The sequence below is a fragment of the Bemisia tabaci genome, chromosome 2 (assembly GCF_918797505.1).
Source record: "Bemisia tabaci chromosome 2, PGI_BMITA_v3".
Classification (NCBI taxonomy): domain Eukaryota; kingdom Metazoa; phylum Arthropoda; class Insecta; order Hemiptera; family Aleyrodidae; genus Bemisia; species Bemisia tabaci.
In genome coordinates, this window is record NC_092794.1 from 64,813,905 (window position 1) to 64,834,424 (window position 20,520).

Sequence of the window (20,520 nt, forward strand, 5' to 3'; positions counted from 1 at the left end):
TACACTCTCTCTTAAATACCAACCCCTCCGCTCTAACAGTTGCCTACTTTGGTACATTGGTGATACATGATAAATTCGATAATCCTTATCATATACATCATCGATGTAGATAATCGAACGTTTTTAATTCTATTCAACAGGAGCTCGTGAAGGATATGGTCGAGGCCGATATCGAATTGATGAAACGGAATCCTACTGCGTGAGGAGCAGCAGTTCAAACTATATGCAACACTGTGATAGACGTACATTCTACTATTATAATTATCATTTCATCAGTTCTGCGTTCCAGTCGGGTGAATCTGTATCGAGACCAAGTAAAATTGTAGGGATTCGTATTCACGGAAAATCTTAGTAAGTTATGCCAATGATAACTGCTGGTCCGTCGCTTGATACAAATTAAGCAAAACCATTCGTAATTCACCTCTTAAATAAGCTGACTTATTTTTCCAGTGACGGAGTTACGCTAAAATTGTACCGGAGGTCCTAAATTATGCAGATTTTTTCACCTCACATCAATTATTTGAGCTTGTCTTTTGAAAATTAAGAAAAGCTCTGCTTGTGAAGTATATAACAATTAATTACTGTTAGCTTGCGGTTACACGAATGCGTATCGCTTCAATCGTTAACTGAATTAACAAGGAGAGAATAAGGAGAAAACCTGACATAGTTGTGTCAGTAGCCTATTGCAGGCAAAAATCGCAGCAAGTACAAACCAAAGCTCTCCCTTACATGTTTTCTCTTCAAAATTTTACGTGGAATACTGTTCTTACATGTTCAAGAATCCTCTCCTTAAGAATATGTATAAGTATCTATAATTAATGCAAGTTAACTGTCAAACATAAAAGTGAGTTTGTCTAAGTTTTATTTTATTCCATCAGAGTATCGGTACTTTACTCAATAATTGATTCTTGAACTTCCAGTTTTACACTAATCACCTTTCTATGTCAAATTTTTTGAGAAAACATGTAACGTGGTACTTTAATTTATATTTCGTCTCGTCGTCTTTTTGAATATTTTACGTGTAACAAAGTGGCGTGAAATATCCATGATTTTGAGGAAAATGCGGTTAAATATGTAAAATTACATAAAAAATCACGACAAAAACGAACTTTGAATTCGAATGTCGAGGCAAAAAATAAGCTCCAAATTGCTCAAATTTTTTACAGTGCACACCCTGAGACAATATTTCCCTGAAAATGGCCACTATCTTAATTTTTTGAAGAATGTCGCCTAAATCATCATCCTTGATTCCTTTTAATATTCAGTGAATCGACGCAGAAACAGATTTGCTTTCATATGAATCACAAACATAGTAAATCTTCCAAAAATTAACCACAGTGAACAGTTGGAGAACTTTATACTTCTTGATGTACAACGTGTCCACCGCAACAATGCAGTGAGGCTGCAGTGAATTTTCGTAATAGGAGAAATTAAGTTTCACAACATAGTTGGAGCTAAGACTCATTAGATGAAAAAAAGTCGATGAATTTTCAATATTTTCCGTGTCGAGGGAAAAAAAGAAGACCGGTGTGTATTTTTTTTTCTTATTACTTTTAACTGGTAAATCTTTCCCTCGCTGATCATTGCTGTTCGACGAAGAAAAATGCTTTCAAGACGGATTATTGGAATGCTTCTGCGATGTTGCATCTGATGTAATTTCATTCTCCAATCACTGCTCAGTATGTAATTTAGGTTAGATCAGTAGCCCGAACATAAGGTGCTAATGCACATCACTATTATACGTCGCATTTAGTTCAATTTCTCTTCATGTATTTCGATGTGCAATTTAGTTTTATAATGTTATCATAAATTTTATTATCTTGGGTAATTGCTTTATTAACTGTCCATTCTGTATCGAATGAGGAAAATCAATAGCGCACATTGGGTCGAGTCAATGGGAGATGTAGGACGAAATTCGAAAAGTTTAAAAGCTCATAACTCCATCTATACAAACTTTGAGGTTTTAAAAGTGGTTCGATTGGTTTGCCTCGTGAAATTTCCCTTCAGAAGCACCCCTTGAATGTTAAAATTTGACAATTTAAACATCAAAATTTGCAGTTTTAGTTACAATTGCATGTCCAACCTTTCTAATTGACTCGACCCACTGTGTGGCGGCGCGATTAAAATTGTCAGTAGAGAGGAGAAAAGGGAACAGAAAAAGTTGAAGGATCATCCAAAATCGTTGCTCAGTCGCCTTTATTGTGTAAAATGCTCAGGTGTTGAGCTTACCTTTTGAAGCTAATCATTTGTACCGTATAGATTTTACTATCTACTTTATTTTTTATTCAAGTAATAGATTTTATTGACTCACGCATGAAATTAAATCATGAGATGCGTCGTCGCACAAATACAAAAAAAACTGATTGCATTGTTTTTATCCGAGTGTATTTTTACAGTTTAAGTATTATTACAGGGTTCTGCTCTGTTTCCTTTTAATTTATTTCGATTTTCAAGTATGATTTTACCGTTTTTACTTTTGTTTTGTGAATTATTTACTTGAATAATTTCCATGTGTATTTTTAGAATGAGTATTATTACAGCAGAGCACCCTGTCTCTTCTAATTATTCGTTTATTACACTTTTTACTACTATATGAATTTCATACACCAAGAATGAATTTTTTCTAAAATATTTTTCATTAATCATTGAATTTATTTACGGTCACATAAATACCTCCAGGTATCTAAAATGAGTGTGTATGTGAAAGTGAACTTTGCTTAATTGAGGTACAAGTACATGCATAAGTTGCAACTTGCCTGCGGGCCGATTGTTGAAATTGATTGGACAAAGCGATAGACAATGGAGACTTAGGGAGAATGAACCGATCCTATTGGTTGAAATGGGTGAATCTGATAGACTAAGGGGGTAAAATGATGGACTAACTTATAGAGTCTCTCAGTGGTTGCCGTTAGTTAGTCTGTTCATTATCTACCTCCTTTGTCGATTGCAACCACCCACTTCCACCAATAGAATCCCTCCATATCCCCTTTGTTTTCTTTGTCTACAGCTTTGTCTATCAATTTCAGCAATCAGCCCACTGGTATAAAAAGTGACTCGTGAGTCAACGTTTTCATAAGAAAGTCTTTATTTTAAAAGAAAACAAAATTTAAGCAGCCCTATTGTAATCATCATAATATTCTTCTAAAGAAACTTCTTGTGTTTTTTTGTAAAAATCAGTTTTGTTGTACTGTGTTTTGCAGGCGGGAATATTTTAACATTTAAGAGCGGTAAATACAGTGTACCGTTTTAATTTGTGTTTTTCAGTTTCTGTTTGCATTTATGAAAAAAGGAAACAATACATTTTTTGTTTATTACGCAAGTGTGCTGTGTGCTTATTCTTTTTTCAAAGCAATAGACCCCGAGGTAGGCTAAAAAATTAAGCACTGCCGGATTTATTTTCTTATCAAAATTCATCGTTAAATACGACGAACATATCGTAACTTTTCAAATAAACTCATAAGTAAGAAATTTGCGTTTATCGTTCCCATGAATTGATACTTTCCGCTTTCCAAAAACTTTAGCCAATCAGTCAAATTACGTACAAAAATTTCAGCAAGAACTTTGCTATGAAATCATGTTTTCAGATGCTGAATTATCATTAATAAGTCCGCAGGCACGGAATAACAAAGGAGTAGAGAAGCTTGCTGTTAAGCCAAACTTTTTAGTTGCTTGCCAAAAGTACAAGTAGTTTTATGTGAACTAGGTGAACCTACATTGATCTAATCTCTTTACGAGCAAGCAGTGTAAATTGGCTTTTTTTAACTTAAGCTATGCGCCCTAATATTTCACGAATACGATGCAGTTTTCTTTTGGTTTTTTTAAAAAGCACTATAAACTCTGCGTAAACTTTGTTACAAATCCGAAAAAACACGTTTTACCAAATCGGATGAGTATACTTTCACGCCATACCAGTTCACCGAGAATTTTTAGTGTAGGTAACACAAGCTCCCACGTAACCAAATAGTGGTTTCATCGTGAAATGGCAAACACTTACTCGAGACACACAAATAAGAGCGTTTTAATCATACGAGAAGAGGTTACCTCAACATCATGTCAGTTCGCCTTCAATGTTCAGTGTAGGCAACACACGCTCCCACGTGGTCGAATAGTGGTATCATTCTATCATCCTCCGTAATTCAGATCGTCTCCATTGCCGGCTTTGCTCCAGAAACAATAACTTTTGTTGGAATCGCGTTCGCTTATTCCAATTTTTTATTGGTGCGCTCCATGGTCGTATGAAGATTGTTAAAATGTGACGGAATAAACATAATTTGCAATTAAAGTCAAAAATTTCATGTCCAACTTTTCTAATTGACTCGATCCCTTTGCGTGGCATTGCGGCAGTCCCTTAATCGCAGCTCAAATCGTCCATTTGACATAAATTCTTCCGCGCTTCGGCCAGTTTATTATCTAATATTTTTGAAACAAATTAAGTTCAAAAGAAGAGAAACTTATCCAAAATTTCCACCCAAATACCGCAGGTTGCAATTATTGCAATAACTTGGTGATATAATTGCTATACTACGTCGAAACGTTGCGTGCACTGTCTATCTATCGCAGTGACGTGGCATGCTTTGCGATGTATCGATTGTTATGCCATTTAAACCTATGGTAAAGGATCGATAAACAGGTTGTTCGCAGCGAACACCTTAATAATCGATTCTTTACCATAGGATTAAATGGCAGAACAATCGATATAAAAATTAATTAAGATTTAAAATTAGATTATTAAACAAGATTTTTAATTAAGACCTTTTGTAATTTTTCTTTACCTTGCAAATAATAGCCCGTCTTCCTAATACATGGAACTCCCTTTCCTGATTTTTAAAAAATCGGCATATTTATTGACCAAATAATACATAATAGTATTGAATTTTCATGGTAAAGAAAATCGAAATTTCATGGCAGAAAAATGTAGAAATTGTATTGTATTTAAATGCAATTTTATTATTTCAATATTACCATTGCCTCGTGTTTTTTTATGTACGTATTTCTGTTGTACGCAAAATAATCACTCACGTGATTAGATTCAAGTCGAAAATTCTGCGTGTGGAATGAGAACCAGCCCAGGTCTCAACAAATTTCTGTGTAAAAAAGGACACTTTTCCTTGTTTAAAAACATCACGCAAACTTTCAACCTTCACAACCACGCTTTTCTTTTTAGTAATGCAATTTTAAGGCTCGGCTATAGTAAAAAAGTCCCTGGTCGTCTACCTGAGGTAAATTCTACCGTCAATTTTTTTTTGTCAATAATGGTTGTTTGTTACTCGCGCGTCAAAAAGTCGTTTTTGTGCAAACGATGAGGTCGTTCACGAAGAAAAAAATATAATGAACCTTTATTTGACGTCTTTCACAATTTGTATACCTAGTTCTCTCGTCGTGGCGTTTTAAAGGTCACCTTTCGAAAGGCTAAAAAAGGTTTGAAAGGTTGCCTACTTACAAAATGCTTCATTCCGAAAAATCGCCTCGCCAAAAGTTAATTGGCAAACTCAAGTGACGTCAATAGAATATTGGAAATGCTCAGCTCGGATTTTTCAAATAATACTGTATAATCTTCATAAAGAGTCTGCTATTAAGAATGAAAATGAATTATTTCCATAAGAAGAATTCACTTGAAGGGGAGGTGGGTACAAGTTAAGGATGAAGCGATGGGAGTCATATCACCTAAAATCGAAAATAATTTATTTTACTGAGCTCCTAGATTTCATATCTGTTGTTTTCCTTTTTACACTTCCTGGCTGAAATGTTGTCGCAGGTATCACACCTTTTACTTTTTAGTGATGCCATCCTCGGAAATGATTTAAAAAATAACAGAAAAACATGTAAAAATACTGACCTACTTTCTGCTAAATAGAAATCCATTTGCGCCCTACGCTAATAATAACTATTACGTACGATTGCTATTAACTTGTCACGCGCATCAGAAAATTTACAAAAACTACTCAGATGAAATGGAGCATCTAAAACTGAAATTATTAGTTTTCGGTCATTGACTCAAAGCCTGCTCGGCGGAATGAAAACTTGAAGTGTCCCTAAAGACATAGTTATATGAGGGGTGGGAGGGGGGACATAGGTTTTTTCAAACAGTATATGGACCATGTTTTGCTGCAAGAAACCACATTTCTGACTCGTGCATAAAATCACCTATTTGCACGCTGCACGGGGGTCTTTATGGCACGCATGTCATTTTTAAAATCAGCCAGAATAATAGTACTTCCCCATTGCAAAATGTGGTCCATGTATCCAAAAGATATCGAAAGATGTGTATTTTGCACAAAGACTGTTCTGAATAACGGTCGACTGTGTACGAATTACAACGATGAATTTAATATCGAAAATGGGTTTTTCGTATTTATGGTACCCACTTTCAGTTATATATCCTCTGTAAAGGTCAATATATCGACCGCGCTTAAGCAGAAAGAAACCGAGCCACATCAGCTATTGCCAAACTTAATTGGGTAGGTAATTTGAAGAAACAATTTTTACATGAAAACGGTTGTGCGGATTCTTGTGCAAATTTCAGTGAATTTTCGGCATAGTACGAAGCAAATTCCTCAACATTTTTCAAGGAATACGCTCAAACTTGCTCTCTTTTAAATAAATTAAATTGCCCAGTTAAATGTGGCAATGCTGATGTGACTTGGTTCCTTTCTGTTGAACGCGGTCCATAAAACCTCTACGTAATTATTATAGAATGAGAGGTATAACTAATTGGTGTGTATTATTATTCTATTAGTTTTTCTTATACTATTTGGCGGTGAGAGGTAACATTTCCCCCTTTTTTGTTATGTAATCACATCTTTCTTTCAGAAAATCCGTTTCTAAAAAAGTTTCGTGGCAAATCTTTTACAACGGAACTGTAGCAACATTCAAGTATCCACGAGTTAAAAAATTTAATGTATCAATTTTATTTTCCATCTCATAGTGATTCACCGAAAACGGGTACTTTTAAAAAAAAACAAACCAAAAAAAATTCGTAATTTTGTTGCATGTATCTGTTATATAAAAGTATTTTTATAACCGTCGTCTTTTTTCTATTTATTTGTTTTTCTAAAAAATGGAAACCAAAACTTTCCCCTTACACGTCATAATGAGCTAATGGTCTTCAGTCATCACCTCAGAATATGAATAAATGATTTGCCTGACACATATTCAAACCACGGAAGAAACGCAGCATTTTCCTGTTAAAGTCAGCAAACTGTTAGTGAGTGTAATTTCGGCAACGGCTGCCTGCAGGCTGTGGGTTTTAAGTAAACAAACTTACTTCGGTTGCATTTCTGTCCTCTGTTTATACGAGTGTGTTGAAGTGTGCGTTTTCTTGTTTGTTTACCGAATGTGAACTGCAGTTCCGCCGTGCCGCCGCCAAAACATCGCATCCATTCATCGAGATCATGGGAATTAACGCGGTTCTCGCGCAGAAGGGTAGACTTACTAGGGGTGATGGGAGTGGGAGGGTGCTCTGTGCAGCTGCTGCAAGTGGATAAGCCGGGGTGAGGGCGGGTCGAAATGGGGGGGGGGGGCGGGGGGCTTTTCCCTTTGGCCCCCGCGAGTTCCGATGGCTAGGCACTTGCTCGCCCCGGACGTCGGACGGACGTGCCAAAAACGACGCAAGAAGAGCCTCAGCTGTTCCTGGGAGACGTAAGCATGCACAGACTATGACGGGATAGGCCCACTACACTGCCGTGCTAAGGAAGAACGCCGTAAGAACATTCGAGAGTTGCCAAATTTCCTTCAATAAAACGTTTATTTTTGAGGAAAGTCATGAATATTTTTCTTTTAAATTTTTAGGAACTTTGGATGAAAATGTGTACAAAATTATCTGAAAACCCGAACGGAAAATATTCATAAATGTACCAGGAAATTCGTGTTTTATCAAAGGAAATTTGGCAACGTCTGAAGGTTCTTACGGCGTTTTTTCCACAGCACGGCAGTACGGTCGCGCGTCAAGTTTACTGAAATTGAACGAGGAAACCCGCGGGTTGCGATCAACGAGTCTGAATCACGTCAGAGAGCAGACAGTTTCCCCGATTTTCCAACCCCACGACGAGTGTCAATGGCCACGCCCGAAGCGGTGTCAGCAACCTTTACCGCCGCTCGTTCCAAGTTTTGCGATTTTTTTTTTTTGGTATTTTCTAACGCAATGCCCAGTCGCAAACAAAAGCAAAAAAATAAAAACCCGATCTCGCCCGCGTTTCGGTTTTTTCGGCGTGACATTTTCCTAATGGCACGGCACAGCTATCCCGAGCGCAAAAAAATAAAAGCTGGCACCGAGCTCCTGGAAATAGAGCGTTGTGTCATGGTTTTCAAATTGGAAAAATCTGGAGTGGAATTACGCTTGGACGGCTATCTCTATTCCCGCGAAAATTGCAGAAAAATCTATCAAAGTCATGTCAGGCGAGAGTGACAACCCCCCTCTCCCTCGACCTATTTTGTTGAAACGATTTCAAAGTGCTCGGTTTTTCGTTTTTGCCCTCTCGTTTATTCCTTAAATTGTCATTTCTCTCTCTGCCATTTCTCTGCAGCAAGGCTTAGTACGTTTCATAGGAAACTTATGAGCGCATTTTAGTGGTTTCAATGCAATCATTGGGTTAGTTTCAGAATCGTTTTTTCTCCTGAAAAATACACTCTCCGGGATTTAAAAATGAAGAGAAAAAATGAGCTTCAACATGGAAAATGATGCTCTTGGAGTTAAAATTGAGGTGGGAAAATGTGCTTCAACTGTCAAATTCTATAGTTAAATCAAATTGAAGTGCGATCAAATTGCAAGTTACAATAGTCGGATGAATAATGTTATTTATTTCAGAGAAAGTTCCCGAAGTTCTTTGAACCCAGGACCACCCATGCGATTCCGGGCAGAATTATATCGAGAAGTGACGGTCGATGAGTGATGTTTGACGTATCCTCTAATGTTGACGTTCGTGATCTATGATGCTTAGGTCTGTGAGGCAAAACCGTGCGATCCCATGAGAAGTTTTACGCTCGTTTACTTGTCACCTCTTTTAGTTAAAACGTGTAATAGTCGGAGCATTGCGTACCTAGAACCCTAAAAAATGTGTCGATTCCTTGTCAAGGCCGAAAGAAAAAAAAAACTTCGCTACCACCTCAGCCTCAGCGCTTACGCTGCACAGCTCTAAAAATGAACACAATAACGATCATTTGCGTCGGAGCGTCGCGTCGTACTCATCATTCCTACTCATTTCCCGTACTCATTTCCATCATGGGATGTCTGTCTACGGTCATTTCCATTACGATTCTGGGCGACTCAAAGAAACCACATAAACTGTTTTCCATTGTAATTGATAGACAAAGCTATAGACAAAGAAGACAAAGGGAGTATGGAGCGATCCTATTGGTTGAAATGGGTGGTTCCTGTAGACTAAGAGAGAACATGATGGACTAACTATGGGGTCTCTCGTTGGTTTTTGTTAGTCAGTCTATTACCTACCTCCTTTGTCCATTGCAACCACTAGCTTCTACCAATAAAATTCCTCCATACCCTTTTTGTCTTCTTTGTCCATAGCTTTGTCCATTACTTTCAACAATAGCCCGAATAATATGGCACCTTTTTAAAGTACGGGCCGGATTTAGCCGCGGCCCATGTGGCCACCCCCCATGGCGGCAAATTTAGGGAGCGAAAATTTCGCAATTTTTTGGAATGTAGCTATAAAGAAAAATTGGATTCAGAAAAAAAAAATACAAACGAGAAAGATGGCAAAATCTCTCATTTCCCGAGAGTATATATCTAATTTTGTCGTCTTTCTGTGATACAATACACAGCACCTTTAATTAGTCAAGTTAAGACTAAGAGAGAAACCGAACACGGAATTTAGCCTGGAACGGCGCGACGCAGAGAGCAACGATGACGAGAACTTGAGGTAAAAAGGAGAAACCCTCAGCTCGGCGCGGCGGTCGGCATGTAACACATATTAGCGCCTTCAAGACTGCATGAATACTTCACGCATTGCGTCAAAGACAGTGCGGTCGCTGCGGTCAGCAGCGGGCGGCGCGAAACGCATAGCGCCTACAAAACTGCATGAATACTTCACGCATTGCGTCAAACACAGTGCGTGCAGCAGCGGTCGGCCCGAAACGCATAAGACTGTAGGAATACTTCACGCATTGCGCCAAATACAGTGCAGTCAGCGCGGCGCGGCGGCGGAAGTTAAACTTATTAAACCACTTTTATGTTTGTTCTTTCATAATTTTTTCATTCATTTCATATAAATGGAAGGCCTTGTCCTTACAGAGATAGATTTACGGAACTTAACTTTCACGGCAAGTTCCGTGAACTTTTGCTAGTAGTGTAGACAGGGCTTTCGCAAAAAAATATGTCTAACACGTGTAAACGCGTCTTATGCAACCATCGTCCTCCGGGACGTTAACTTGGTGGTTTTTATTGATGTTTCAAAACGAATGAGAAGGGCGCGGCAAGTAAGTAAATCCGGCCCTGTTAAAGTATACCATTCAATCTTCCTTTCTATCTCTCTCCTCCCTCTCCCTTCAAATACCTACCCATATTATTGGAGGAAAACATTAAAATTCGGACCTGAGGTAGCGCTCAAGTATTGCGTCACCTTGGGGGGGGGGAGGCACAAAGTCAAAGTCTTTTAACGATTTGAACTTTAAGAAGTACCAGATTTTGTGGAGAGCACAGTAGAATTTTTGGTCCTACATGGTCGAAAACCTGCGGAAAAATAGGAGGTGAGCGGGGGTTCTGCCTGTTGTGAGCTTAATCGCATGGGGTAGAAGACCATGGTTTCAATTAGTGGCGTTCCTTGAAAACTGACGACACTTTTTCCTCTATTTCTACGAATGTAAATCAATCGACTTTTGGTAAAAATCGACGTTTTTAATGAATTTAAATGGATGAAAAACAATGTTGCCAACTTGCGAAATTGCTATTGATCTCAATGTTGTCGTTTGGTTAATTTTAAGAAAGTTATTTCACGTCGAACCTCTATAAAACGAATCTTTAAGAGAAAAAATAGACCTATCCTCATAAGTTGCGTAAGGATTTTATTCTCATACAACATGGGAATCATTCGATGTCAAAATGCGTAATGATCACAATTATGGAAAGTTAACTATAAGTCAACGACTTTGCAAACATCAATCATGAGTCTTGAGCTGTAATTTATTTCCGCACGAATCCACTTCAGACGGTTACTGATCCGAAAGCACTGTTCGTAGAATTTACTCTGCATCATATTCGATTCAACATATTGTATGATACAGGAAGTTAAGTTGTAGAAAATTTTATATTATAGTATCAGCCAAGAAATTACATGAATGCAAAAATTAAAAACGTGTAAAAAGGCTCAAAGCTGGATGAAGAAAGCTTAATTTGTAGAAATCGAAAGCGGGATTTTGCGATTTGTAAGCGCAGACTTTTATTTCCGTATCAAAAAACATTTAAAAGAAATCGATTGATTTTAAGCATAACAGTATAGCTATAACTAAAAGCAGGGTGGCAAGCACTTGAAAAGTACCGACTTGAAAACCTGGAAAAGACAAGGAATTTTCCCCAACCCTAAAAAGTTAGGGAAAAGCTAGGGAATTTTGCTGCAGAACCCAGAGGGTCTTTCTTCCGGCCGAAAAATGTCAGTATTTTCAGCACCAAGTCGCTGTATCGATAAAAATTAGAACCTTCGTCTTGAGGTTTATAAATATTAGAGATTTCAATCTCAAGCGGCGTCTTTTCGATAAAGTACTCTTGTGCATGTGAAGTAATTTCATGAGAAATTTTGCCAGAAAAAACATTGAACACTCATGAAAAAGTCAGGGCATTTTATTTTCAAAAATCCTGAAAATTCGTGGAAAATTAAGGAAATTTTGAATTCCAGAAAACCTGTCGCCCGTAATAGCGACAAAAATCTGGTTTATCTGTTTCGCACACTGATAAAAATAATTGTGTTCTTGTGTTACTTCTAATTAATATAGGAAAGTTAATCACAAACTGACCCTTTTGTATTGATTTTGGTACCTTTTTCGGCGAATTGAAACCAGCAAACAATGGAGAGACTTGAAACCCATGTGTCAACCAAAACCGTGGGTTATTTCGTGTTTTACTTCCTGTATCAACCAAACTTTTGAGTTGAGTTTTCTCTCGTCTAGATTCCGAAGAGTGTAGATTATTTGGATTGTATTTTGCGAAAAAGAACCAAGAGCATTCCAATGTTGCTAAGATTGTGTAACTTGCAGTCTTTCAATAAAGTTACTGAAATCATGCAAAAAATTAAATTTATGGAGGAAGTTTTCGTCTTGAAATTATAGTTTATTGGGAGTAAAGATAAAATTTGTTCAGATAATCTGTTTATATTTGCAAGGCAAACAAATTTGCACAATCTTAGCGACATTGGAATGCTCTTGGTTCCTTCTTGCAAAATGCAATCCACTTTTCGTCAGCTTTTGTATCCCTCACGTAAAACACACCAATTTTACGAAATTCCTAATTGAATCGGTTTCTGTTAAACGGGCGTAAGTCCACAAATCCAAATTTTTCAGGAGAGGCAAAAAACTGATTTTCTCGTTATGCAGGACACCACTAAATTTCAAAAAAGGGTTCAAAGGTTGTATAAACACCCGTTTAAAAGTTCTGAAATGTTTTTTTGGCTCAGAAAAATTTTAGTACCCTTTTAGGCTAATTTTAAGTTTTGGACTTACGCCCTTATACCAGAAAACGAAGGATGACTGAGACAGTTTCAAGCCAAAAAACTAATATTAAAGTAAGTTTGAAAAATGTAGCACATGGTTTTTTTCTTTTATATAGCATAGGGAGTTATTATATGTTTTTAAATTTATTTAAAGGCCTAAATTTTCTAGAATTACTCCTATTTTTCCAAAATTAATGAAGGTGACATGGGATATTTTCATTTAAAAAAGTGTTGAAACCAAGTTTTCAAATTTCAATCATGTATTTTTGTGATCAATGCACAATAAGAAGTTATATCACCTAACAGCTAGGTCAAGATGCAAATTCAATACAAATGTTCTTCATTTATTATGAAAAAAGTTACAGAAACTTTAGAAATGCGCGAGTTTGAGAACTCGCCCCCCCCTATTCCACAGGCTTCTATACATAGGACTTCCGCCATCTTTTCAGAAAATGTGTATGTACCCTAAAGGAGGCTGAAAATGCAAAAAAAACGATTTTGAAATTTTTGGACTTACGCCCGTATAACAGAAACCGATTCAATTAACCAGCAGTGCAAATTTTTAAGGGAGTTCTTTAGGAACGCACTAGGTACATTTATCGGTTTTTACCTGCTTTACTACTATTATCCCGGAAATATTTGTAAAACTATTGCACAAACGGCAACACTGTGGAAATGGTGCGGCCAGTGCTAGGCGCCTTAAAAGAGCGCCTCGAAAAAACCATTCCAATATTTGCCACCACCACGACCGCGCCGCAAGAGGAATACCTGTATACTTATTTTGTTTATGGAAGAAACAAACGCAGGATAGTGTAAACAATATTAAAAAATGAAAAAGTGGATAAATAAATAAAAGTAAAAATGTGTGTCTATCTGTCCAAGGAAATTAAACAAACACAAGATCCACGATCCGGCGCGGCGTAGATCTTTCCTACTCTCTCGACCCTTCTCTTCTCTTCTCCTCCTCTCTGGTCGTCTTCCTCCTCTCTTCGCCCCTCAACACTTTTTCCTTCATTATGCTTGGGTTTTACTTCATGTTTCTAGAAACCTCCTCTGTCTTGACCATCGCTCCAGTCTCACCGTCATTAGTTCTGAACTATTTTTCTTATTCTTACTTTGAGGTGAATCCGTAGAAGGAATAAGCAAAATTCGAGATCACCACCACATTTTACTAAAAAACAGTTTTCACTGTAAATCTTTTGTAATTACACATCAATCTCGCTTATAAATACATTTTATCTGTCATACCTGAAAATATCTCTTTAATTTACCCTGTATCCAAAGTGGAAGTGTGTGGAATTAACCGTTCAAGTTGACGTACTGAATGCAATTTATCGGGATCGGATACTTTCAGCTTTATTTTAGGGTTCAAAAAATAATTTTTTGGTAAATAAACAGCTGAAAGGAGTCTCTAGAGATAAAGCAGGTCTGTTTCATTTGGAATGGAGCCAAACGTTTAAACTTAAACAAATATTTTAGCAAAATTGGTTCGAAATCTCGATGTCGTTCCGTTTACAGGTAGAAAACTTCAATTCATGGCCCTTCAATCTTTTCATTTCAGGTATACTTAAACGTTTCGATTATAGATACCAAACTGGTTTTAGATAATTACTTCATATTTCGATATATTCCCTACATCCAAAACTAATGGATCTCTGTTTGCGACGCACAGTGGATCGAGTCCATAGGAGAAGTCGAACAAAATGTGGAAACTTTAAACGCTTATAACTCCGTTCATACAAAACTTTGAGGTTCAAAATGTGGCTTCATCGGTTTCCTCGTGAAATGTTCTTCTTTAAGCACCCCTTGAAATTTAAAATGTGACGAAATTAACATCAAAAATTTGAAGTTTAAGTCAAAAATTTCATGTCCGACCTCTCCAATTGACTCGATCTACTGTGCGACGTTGCAGCCTTATCACACTTCATTTTTTCATTGGAAAGCTAGTCAGCTTGAAAATTTCTTGATTTATCGTCTCTATTCGCAGGATATTCCGTAGGAATTTCAATTAGCTGTATAGTCGACTCGTTTTTCTTTGCAAAAACAAAATAGAAGCAGAGATTCTGAAACACCACAGAGGAGATAAGTGGTTTCGTATCTTAGCCGTCGATATGCTATGCAATACATCGTGGTACTGCGGTCATCGCGCACACTATGCAAGGAACCCGGACATAGTTCCTTTTTTTTGGCAATAAGCATCTTTTGGAGAAAACGATGAAGCTGGAAAGAAGATGAATTTCAAACATTTTTCCACTCAAGACATCGAGAAAAAGGATTCAGGTCAACCCTGGTAAAAATTGGCGGTAGAATCTGGGTTCCAAAACACCATAGACCTACAGCCGGCTGTAAAATTTCCAATAGCTTCTATAGCCGGCTACACAATTTCTTATAGCCTTTTATAGCCGATGGCGATTAAGCAACATCCAGACGATAAAGTGTATGCTAAACGTTACTAATTACGGATGCTAGGACTGAGTGAGTTTTTGGAATACTGCTCTCTTTTTGGGTCGTATAGTATCTTGATTTATTTTGCGAGGAAAGCTCCGTACTTTTGATGTATGGCTGCCATTACTAATATATTAGAGCGCCTTCAGTTTCGAATGATACTGTGCAATACCTCTGGTGTGAAATAGTTGCTTCAAGCGCCGTGGTTCCTTGCGGCGCGGGGGGCGGGCAGCCAACGCGAAACGCGCATTGGCGCCTACAAACCTAACAGGGATACTTCACGCGTTGCGCAATGCGTGAAGTATCCCTGTTAGGTTTGTAGGCGCCAGTGCGTCGCCGCTCCGCTTTGTTTTAGGCTCTGATATTTAATTTGGCGGATTCAGCGTTATTCAACTCATGATTTTGAAATGTTTGCACATCCTGTATGGATTATTCTCATTTTAATTGATGAAAAAAAATATGTATTAAAGGAAAAAATAATGTGTGTTTTGTAAATATTAAGGTGGTTCCGTATCAAACTTAATGATTTCCAGAGCACACGAATTTCTACAAAATTTCTTATAGCCTTTTATAATCGATGGCGAAAAAGCAACAACCAGGCGATAAAGTGTAAATCCCAGCGATAGGAACTATAGCCCGGCTGCATAATTTTTTATCGCTTCGTATAGCCCGGCCGTATGATTTTCTCCGCATTCTACAGCCAGCTATATGATTTTCTGTAGCCTTCTTTCGCCGGCTATAAGAATTCCTATGGTATTTTGAAACGCAGCTCTTATCGCCAATTTTTACCAGGGAAAAGCGTTATTCCCAACAGTGGTCTACTAAATAGGGGAAAATAGTCAACAGTTATAATAACATCACAGATGCCACACTGGACTAACTTATAAGTGTGAAATCAACGTTTCCCCTTAAGGCGATTTAAACCTCCTACTCGCTAAGGAAACAAAAGTTAAATGGAATATAATTGGACGCTGAACGCATTTCAGTATAGTAAGTTTGACGATCAAATAATTTTTTGTTCATAACTACGATGTTCAAGGGAGGGGAGAAAATGAAAAACGAACTTCTAATTACACACGTCTGCCAAAAAAAAGAATTAAAAACGCTGGGATTATGATGGTTGATTTTTATGTAGTTTTTTGCGCAGAGTCTGAAAATGACCTCAGTTTTTTACCCTACACCCACCAATTTTTTGCAAAATATTCCCCGAAAAATGAGTTTTTCAGAGGAACATTCAATTTTCCAGGAACTTGGTGGATGATTGTAACAAATCAAGGTCACTTTCAGATTTAGCAGCTCAAAGTACATTTTAAAAACGCATTGCATACGTGAACAATTTTCGTCATGTCTGAAGTCTGATACCTAGGTTTTTCCGGTCAAATAGAAACCGCTCATTTACTGTCATGTAGAAATTGTCCGTTTATTTGGCATCTAAGAGGAAGAGAAAATATATATTATTTATTTTTTCACTAGGGCTTCACCTACCTATACTTTCTTTTTACTGTTGGGGCCAAAGATGACGTGAACTTTTTCCGTCATCCTCAGATTTTTTCGAGGAAACGCATTTTCCAAAACGGAACGCCTTTTTTAGGTGCCAAAAAATGTGAGAAAACTGGTGGGTGATGGAAAAATTTGAAGCCATTTTCGGCTTCAGAATCAAAAAGTAGGGTGGCCCCTGTAAAAAAAATGCATAACACACATTTCCCTGTCTTCTTTATGATACACCTTAAATGAGTCAAGTGTTACGCATACTGATACGGGCGGTTTATGACATTCGAACGGAAATTCATCGCTATAGTAGACACAGCTAGGGAAATTTTTGCGGCATAAGATGCACGATTCCACATGTTCTTTGAGCCATTCAATCCGAAGATGACTTTGGTTTAGTCACTAGCATGCACCCAAGTAGCTTTTTCAACGAAAAAATCGCGATTTTATCGCCAGTTTTATACGAATCGGAGGATGGTGCTCAATATTGGTCGCACTGTTAGGTGCATGTAACCGTCCCACAGTAGCTTTGTCAAAAATCGGAGATTTCAAAGAGAAAATTCACCAAAAAAACTGTTGAACTGTGAGAAACCTATTTGGTTCCTTTTCAAGAAAAAATGCCACAAATTGCACTCTTGCAAAAAAATTTCGCTTTGTTTTGGCAAAAAAATTTTTACACGAGTTTAGTGCTTGTGTCGCATATGGTGCAGTTTATGTAGTGTTAAGCATCAAGTGATTTTCAGAATTTAACAAAAATGAGGTGTCAACTTTTTGTATAATTTGTTCAACGCAAGTTGTACATGAATTGGACGTATAAAGACCCACAAGAGTTTCCTAACTCGTACATTTTGACAACTATTGTGTTTTTGTAAGGGGTAAATTGAACAATCACTGCTACTATGCGTAGGTTACTATGTTTATTGGTAATCGTATCCTCAGCCGTGAAGCAACTGTGCTCTTTCTAAAGTTGGGTTCATACTATACCTACCTATTTTCACGATTCGATTTTGTTTTCAAGATTTCAAAGTGTTTGTCTTGGAAAAAATTGTAACACGTCATTATAAACGATTTTTTTTATTTTCATCCGTGACAGTATTTACACAATATACATAAACAGACAATGATACATTTACTCTAAATGTTTGCAATACCTCTGTTTTTGGAGGGATATTTATTTTTTCCAGGAACTTTGCTTTTGATCACTCCTGGTAAGATTTCAACGCTGCATTACTTATCAAATCCTCCATCGAGTTCAGTGGCTATGGAATTCACAAATAAATGTTGAACTCATAACAATCAAAAAGTGCACCTTTTTTAGAAACGCTGAAACTGTAATGATCGTTTTTTTTTGTCTATTGTAATGTTCTTTTATTCCTAAACCACCGATTATGGACTTTCGGACCATCTCCAGGGACTTAGATACATTGATTTAGTAATAACGAAACAGAGGTCATTTATGTACATTTACAATGAGTTCAGAAGTATGATCAATTTTCTTCAATTCTTTCCTCCTCCCCCCGCCATACATCGAGGTTTTCTTAAGTAACTATTAATATAAAAAAGAAAAAAATGTAACAAAAATGTATTTAGTAACCTACAATTTAATAATTGCACCATCGATAATCTCTCCTCAGTACTTAACTCTCATCAGGCAAAACTTAAACGGAGAGGTGAAAATGGTTGAATTCGTGACGCATTGTGACGGAGACGGTAAGTTAGTGTAGCAAGAACCACAGTAAATTCTCAGGCATGGACTCTAACCTCAGAAAATGAGATGAGGGAAGAGGCCTAACAATAATTTCCAAATACGACAACTTCCAACGTTGCGAGGGTCGCAAAAAACAAACACCTCAAGCTCAGGTATATCAGTTGGTATACCACAGTCGGTATCAGTCGGTTAGGTATACGTATCACAAACTCAAACATTTTCATGAGGCCTCTCTCCACCTGCGAAATAATACAAATAACTACCCACAGAGATCAGTTTTTAGACTAGGGAAACAAACAAAAATAAGATCGTTGATTTCTAATTTCAATTTACAACGCACAGACACAATCGCATCCAATCAACTGAAAGTTTACAGGTAAGTACAGAGTGGTTAACAATTCACCATTAACCAGACCATCATAAAAATGCCTGAACAAAATGAGAAACGATAATTTTTACCGTGAAAATAATCATCTTTCGGCTGAATTTTAATCTTTCAAGTCGCTGGCCACAAATTGCACGACAATAGTCTTTCACAAAAAGAGACATAAGTCAACTATTAATTACAAGGTAGACCAACATAATAAAAATCAAAGTGTGATCCTCAACATTGAGGGAAGCACATACTAGGTACAGTTTTTATTATTTGCTCAATTCAATGGTCTCCATATCCAAAAAATATTTCCGTCCCCACTCCTATCCCTGTCTTAAGCCAATTTGCACAGAAGGCACCAGGAAAAAGTCTAAGTACTTGAAATCCTTGGAGAACAATGCATATTAAATCCATAAAATGTTGAGATTTCTTAAAATTCAATTTCAAAAGCTCATGAATTCAGTCGTGCATTTTTCACATTACCAAATCCTTTATCAGGAGGCATGCCGCTTTGTTTGACACTTACTTATCATTCAAATCGTCCCGGACCATTTAATAATGTATTCGCCATCTAATCTAACGTTGCATTGATGTTGAAGCGAGACAGCGCGATTTCTATCCGTGCAAGGATTGAATTTTAACAGAGTTGAGAGAAAAAAATTGTCTCGTACACTGGTCTTCGTGCATACATTATTGTGAAAGTAAATCCGTAGATATGGAGGTATCTATTCATCTAATCTCAATTCAATTTCAGAATCTCGAAGAGATTGAAATTTTTGAAATAAATGCTTGTAAACTTGACAAATAATTCCAAAACGCCTCTTTTTTGCAAATAAAATTCAAAAAGTTTCACTCCTCGGAATGGCATAACAATTTCTTCGAATTAAGCATTACTTTCTTCCCAATGACCTGAGATTGAAACCGGAATCATCCACCTACCACAAATCCTCTTAACGAGAACAACTTTGATATTTCACACCAAAAAATATCGAAACTTTCGAAAGGATTCGATGTGGAACTCAAGATGTGGGGTGCTTTTCATGAAGCACAGGAGCGGGAGGTTCCACCTGCATGTGCGTTGGCCCACTAGCGCGGTGCGCGGGATTCGCTGGAACTAGAAGGAGCATGTTCAAAAGCACCGATGAGCCTGTTCAAAAGCACTTATCGGACATGGCATCATCCTCGTTACAACTGTCGGTCTCCTCGCCGTCCTCGGAGGTGCCGGAGGAGCGCGGAGGTTCGGGGGATCTCCTCATGAGGCTGTCGATGGTGAAGGTGGACTTCTTGCTGAGGTTGAGGATCTCCTTGCTGCAATCCTCCTTGGTGAGCCGTATGATCTCCAGCTGGTTGCGTTCGGGTTTCTTGCTGAGGTTGATCACCCCGCAGTCCTCCGGGTAGGGCTCGCTCTCACGGGAGATGAGCTCGATGTCGACCGAGTTGAGCTTCCGGGTGAGGTCGGAGAGGTCCTGCCCGATGAAGCAGTGCGGGGGCTTTTTGCTCAGGTTCATGCCCAGCTCGGGGTTGTCCTCCTTGAGGATCTGCTTCATGAGCTTGCTCACGTCGATCGGCTCCGGGAATATCGATTGGTCGTTGAGCTGGTCGAACGAGATCGGCTGCTTCCCGCTCTCGCTCGAGAGGTAGCCTCCTGGCGATTGCGGGTACGTCGGGGCGGTCACCGGCGAGAACCTCTGCAACAGGCAATACAAATTTTGTCAATTATTTTCTTTAAAAACTAAATACTTAGGGGTTTTTTAACATGCAGACATATAAAGCCGCTTTTACAGCGCACTCTTGCGTTCTGCGACACCCAGCCGCCAAATTTCCCTATCCTCCCAAAGCCTTTCTGGGAGTTG

General features: G+C 38.0%; 2 protein-coding genes across 3 annotated transcripts in view; one reads left to right on the forward strand and one right to left on the reverse strand.

The window, feature by feature from the left end:
* Gmd (GDP-mannose 4,6 dehydratase) overlaps window positions 1-3,319 on the forward strand; it is a 31,333-nt gene extending 28,014 nt beyond the window's left edge. For both annotated transcript variants that reach the window (XM_019055177.2, XM_019055178.2), the window contains one exon: window positions 141-3,319. In XM_019055177.2, coding sequence (XP_018910722.2) covers window positions 141-203 — 63 coding nt within the window. In that variant the 3' untranslated portion in view covers window positions 204-3,319. The remainder of the gene's footprint in view (window positions 1-140) is intronic.
* Window positions 3,320-17,644: 14,325 nt separating this feature from the next.
* The window catches only part of LOC109039629 (uncharacterized), a 44,818-nt gene continuing 41,942 nt past the window's right edge, over window positions 17,645-20,520 (reverse strand). The window contains exon 3 of the mRNA XM_019055205.2: window positions 17,645-20,355. Coding sequence (XP_018910750.2) covers window positions 19,819-20,355 — 537 coding nt within the window. The 3' untranslated portion in view covers window positions 17,645-19,818. The remainder of the gene's footprint in view (window positions 20,356-20,520) is intronic.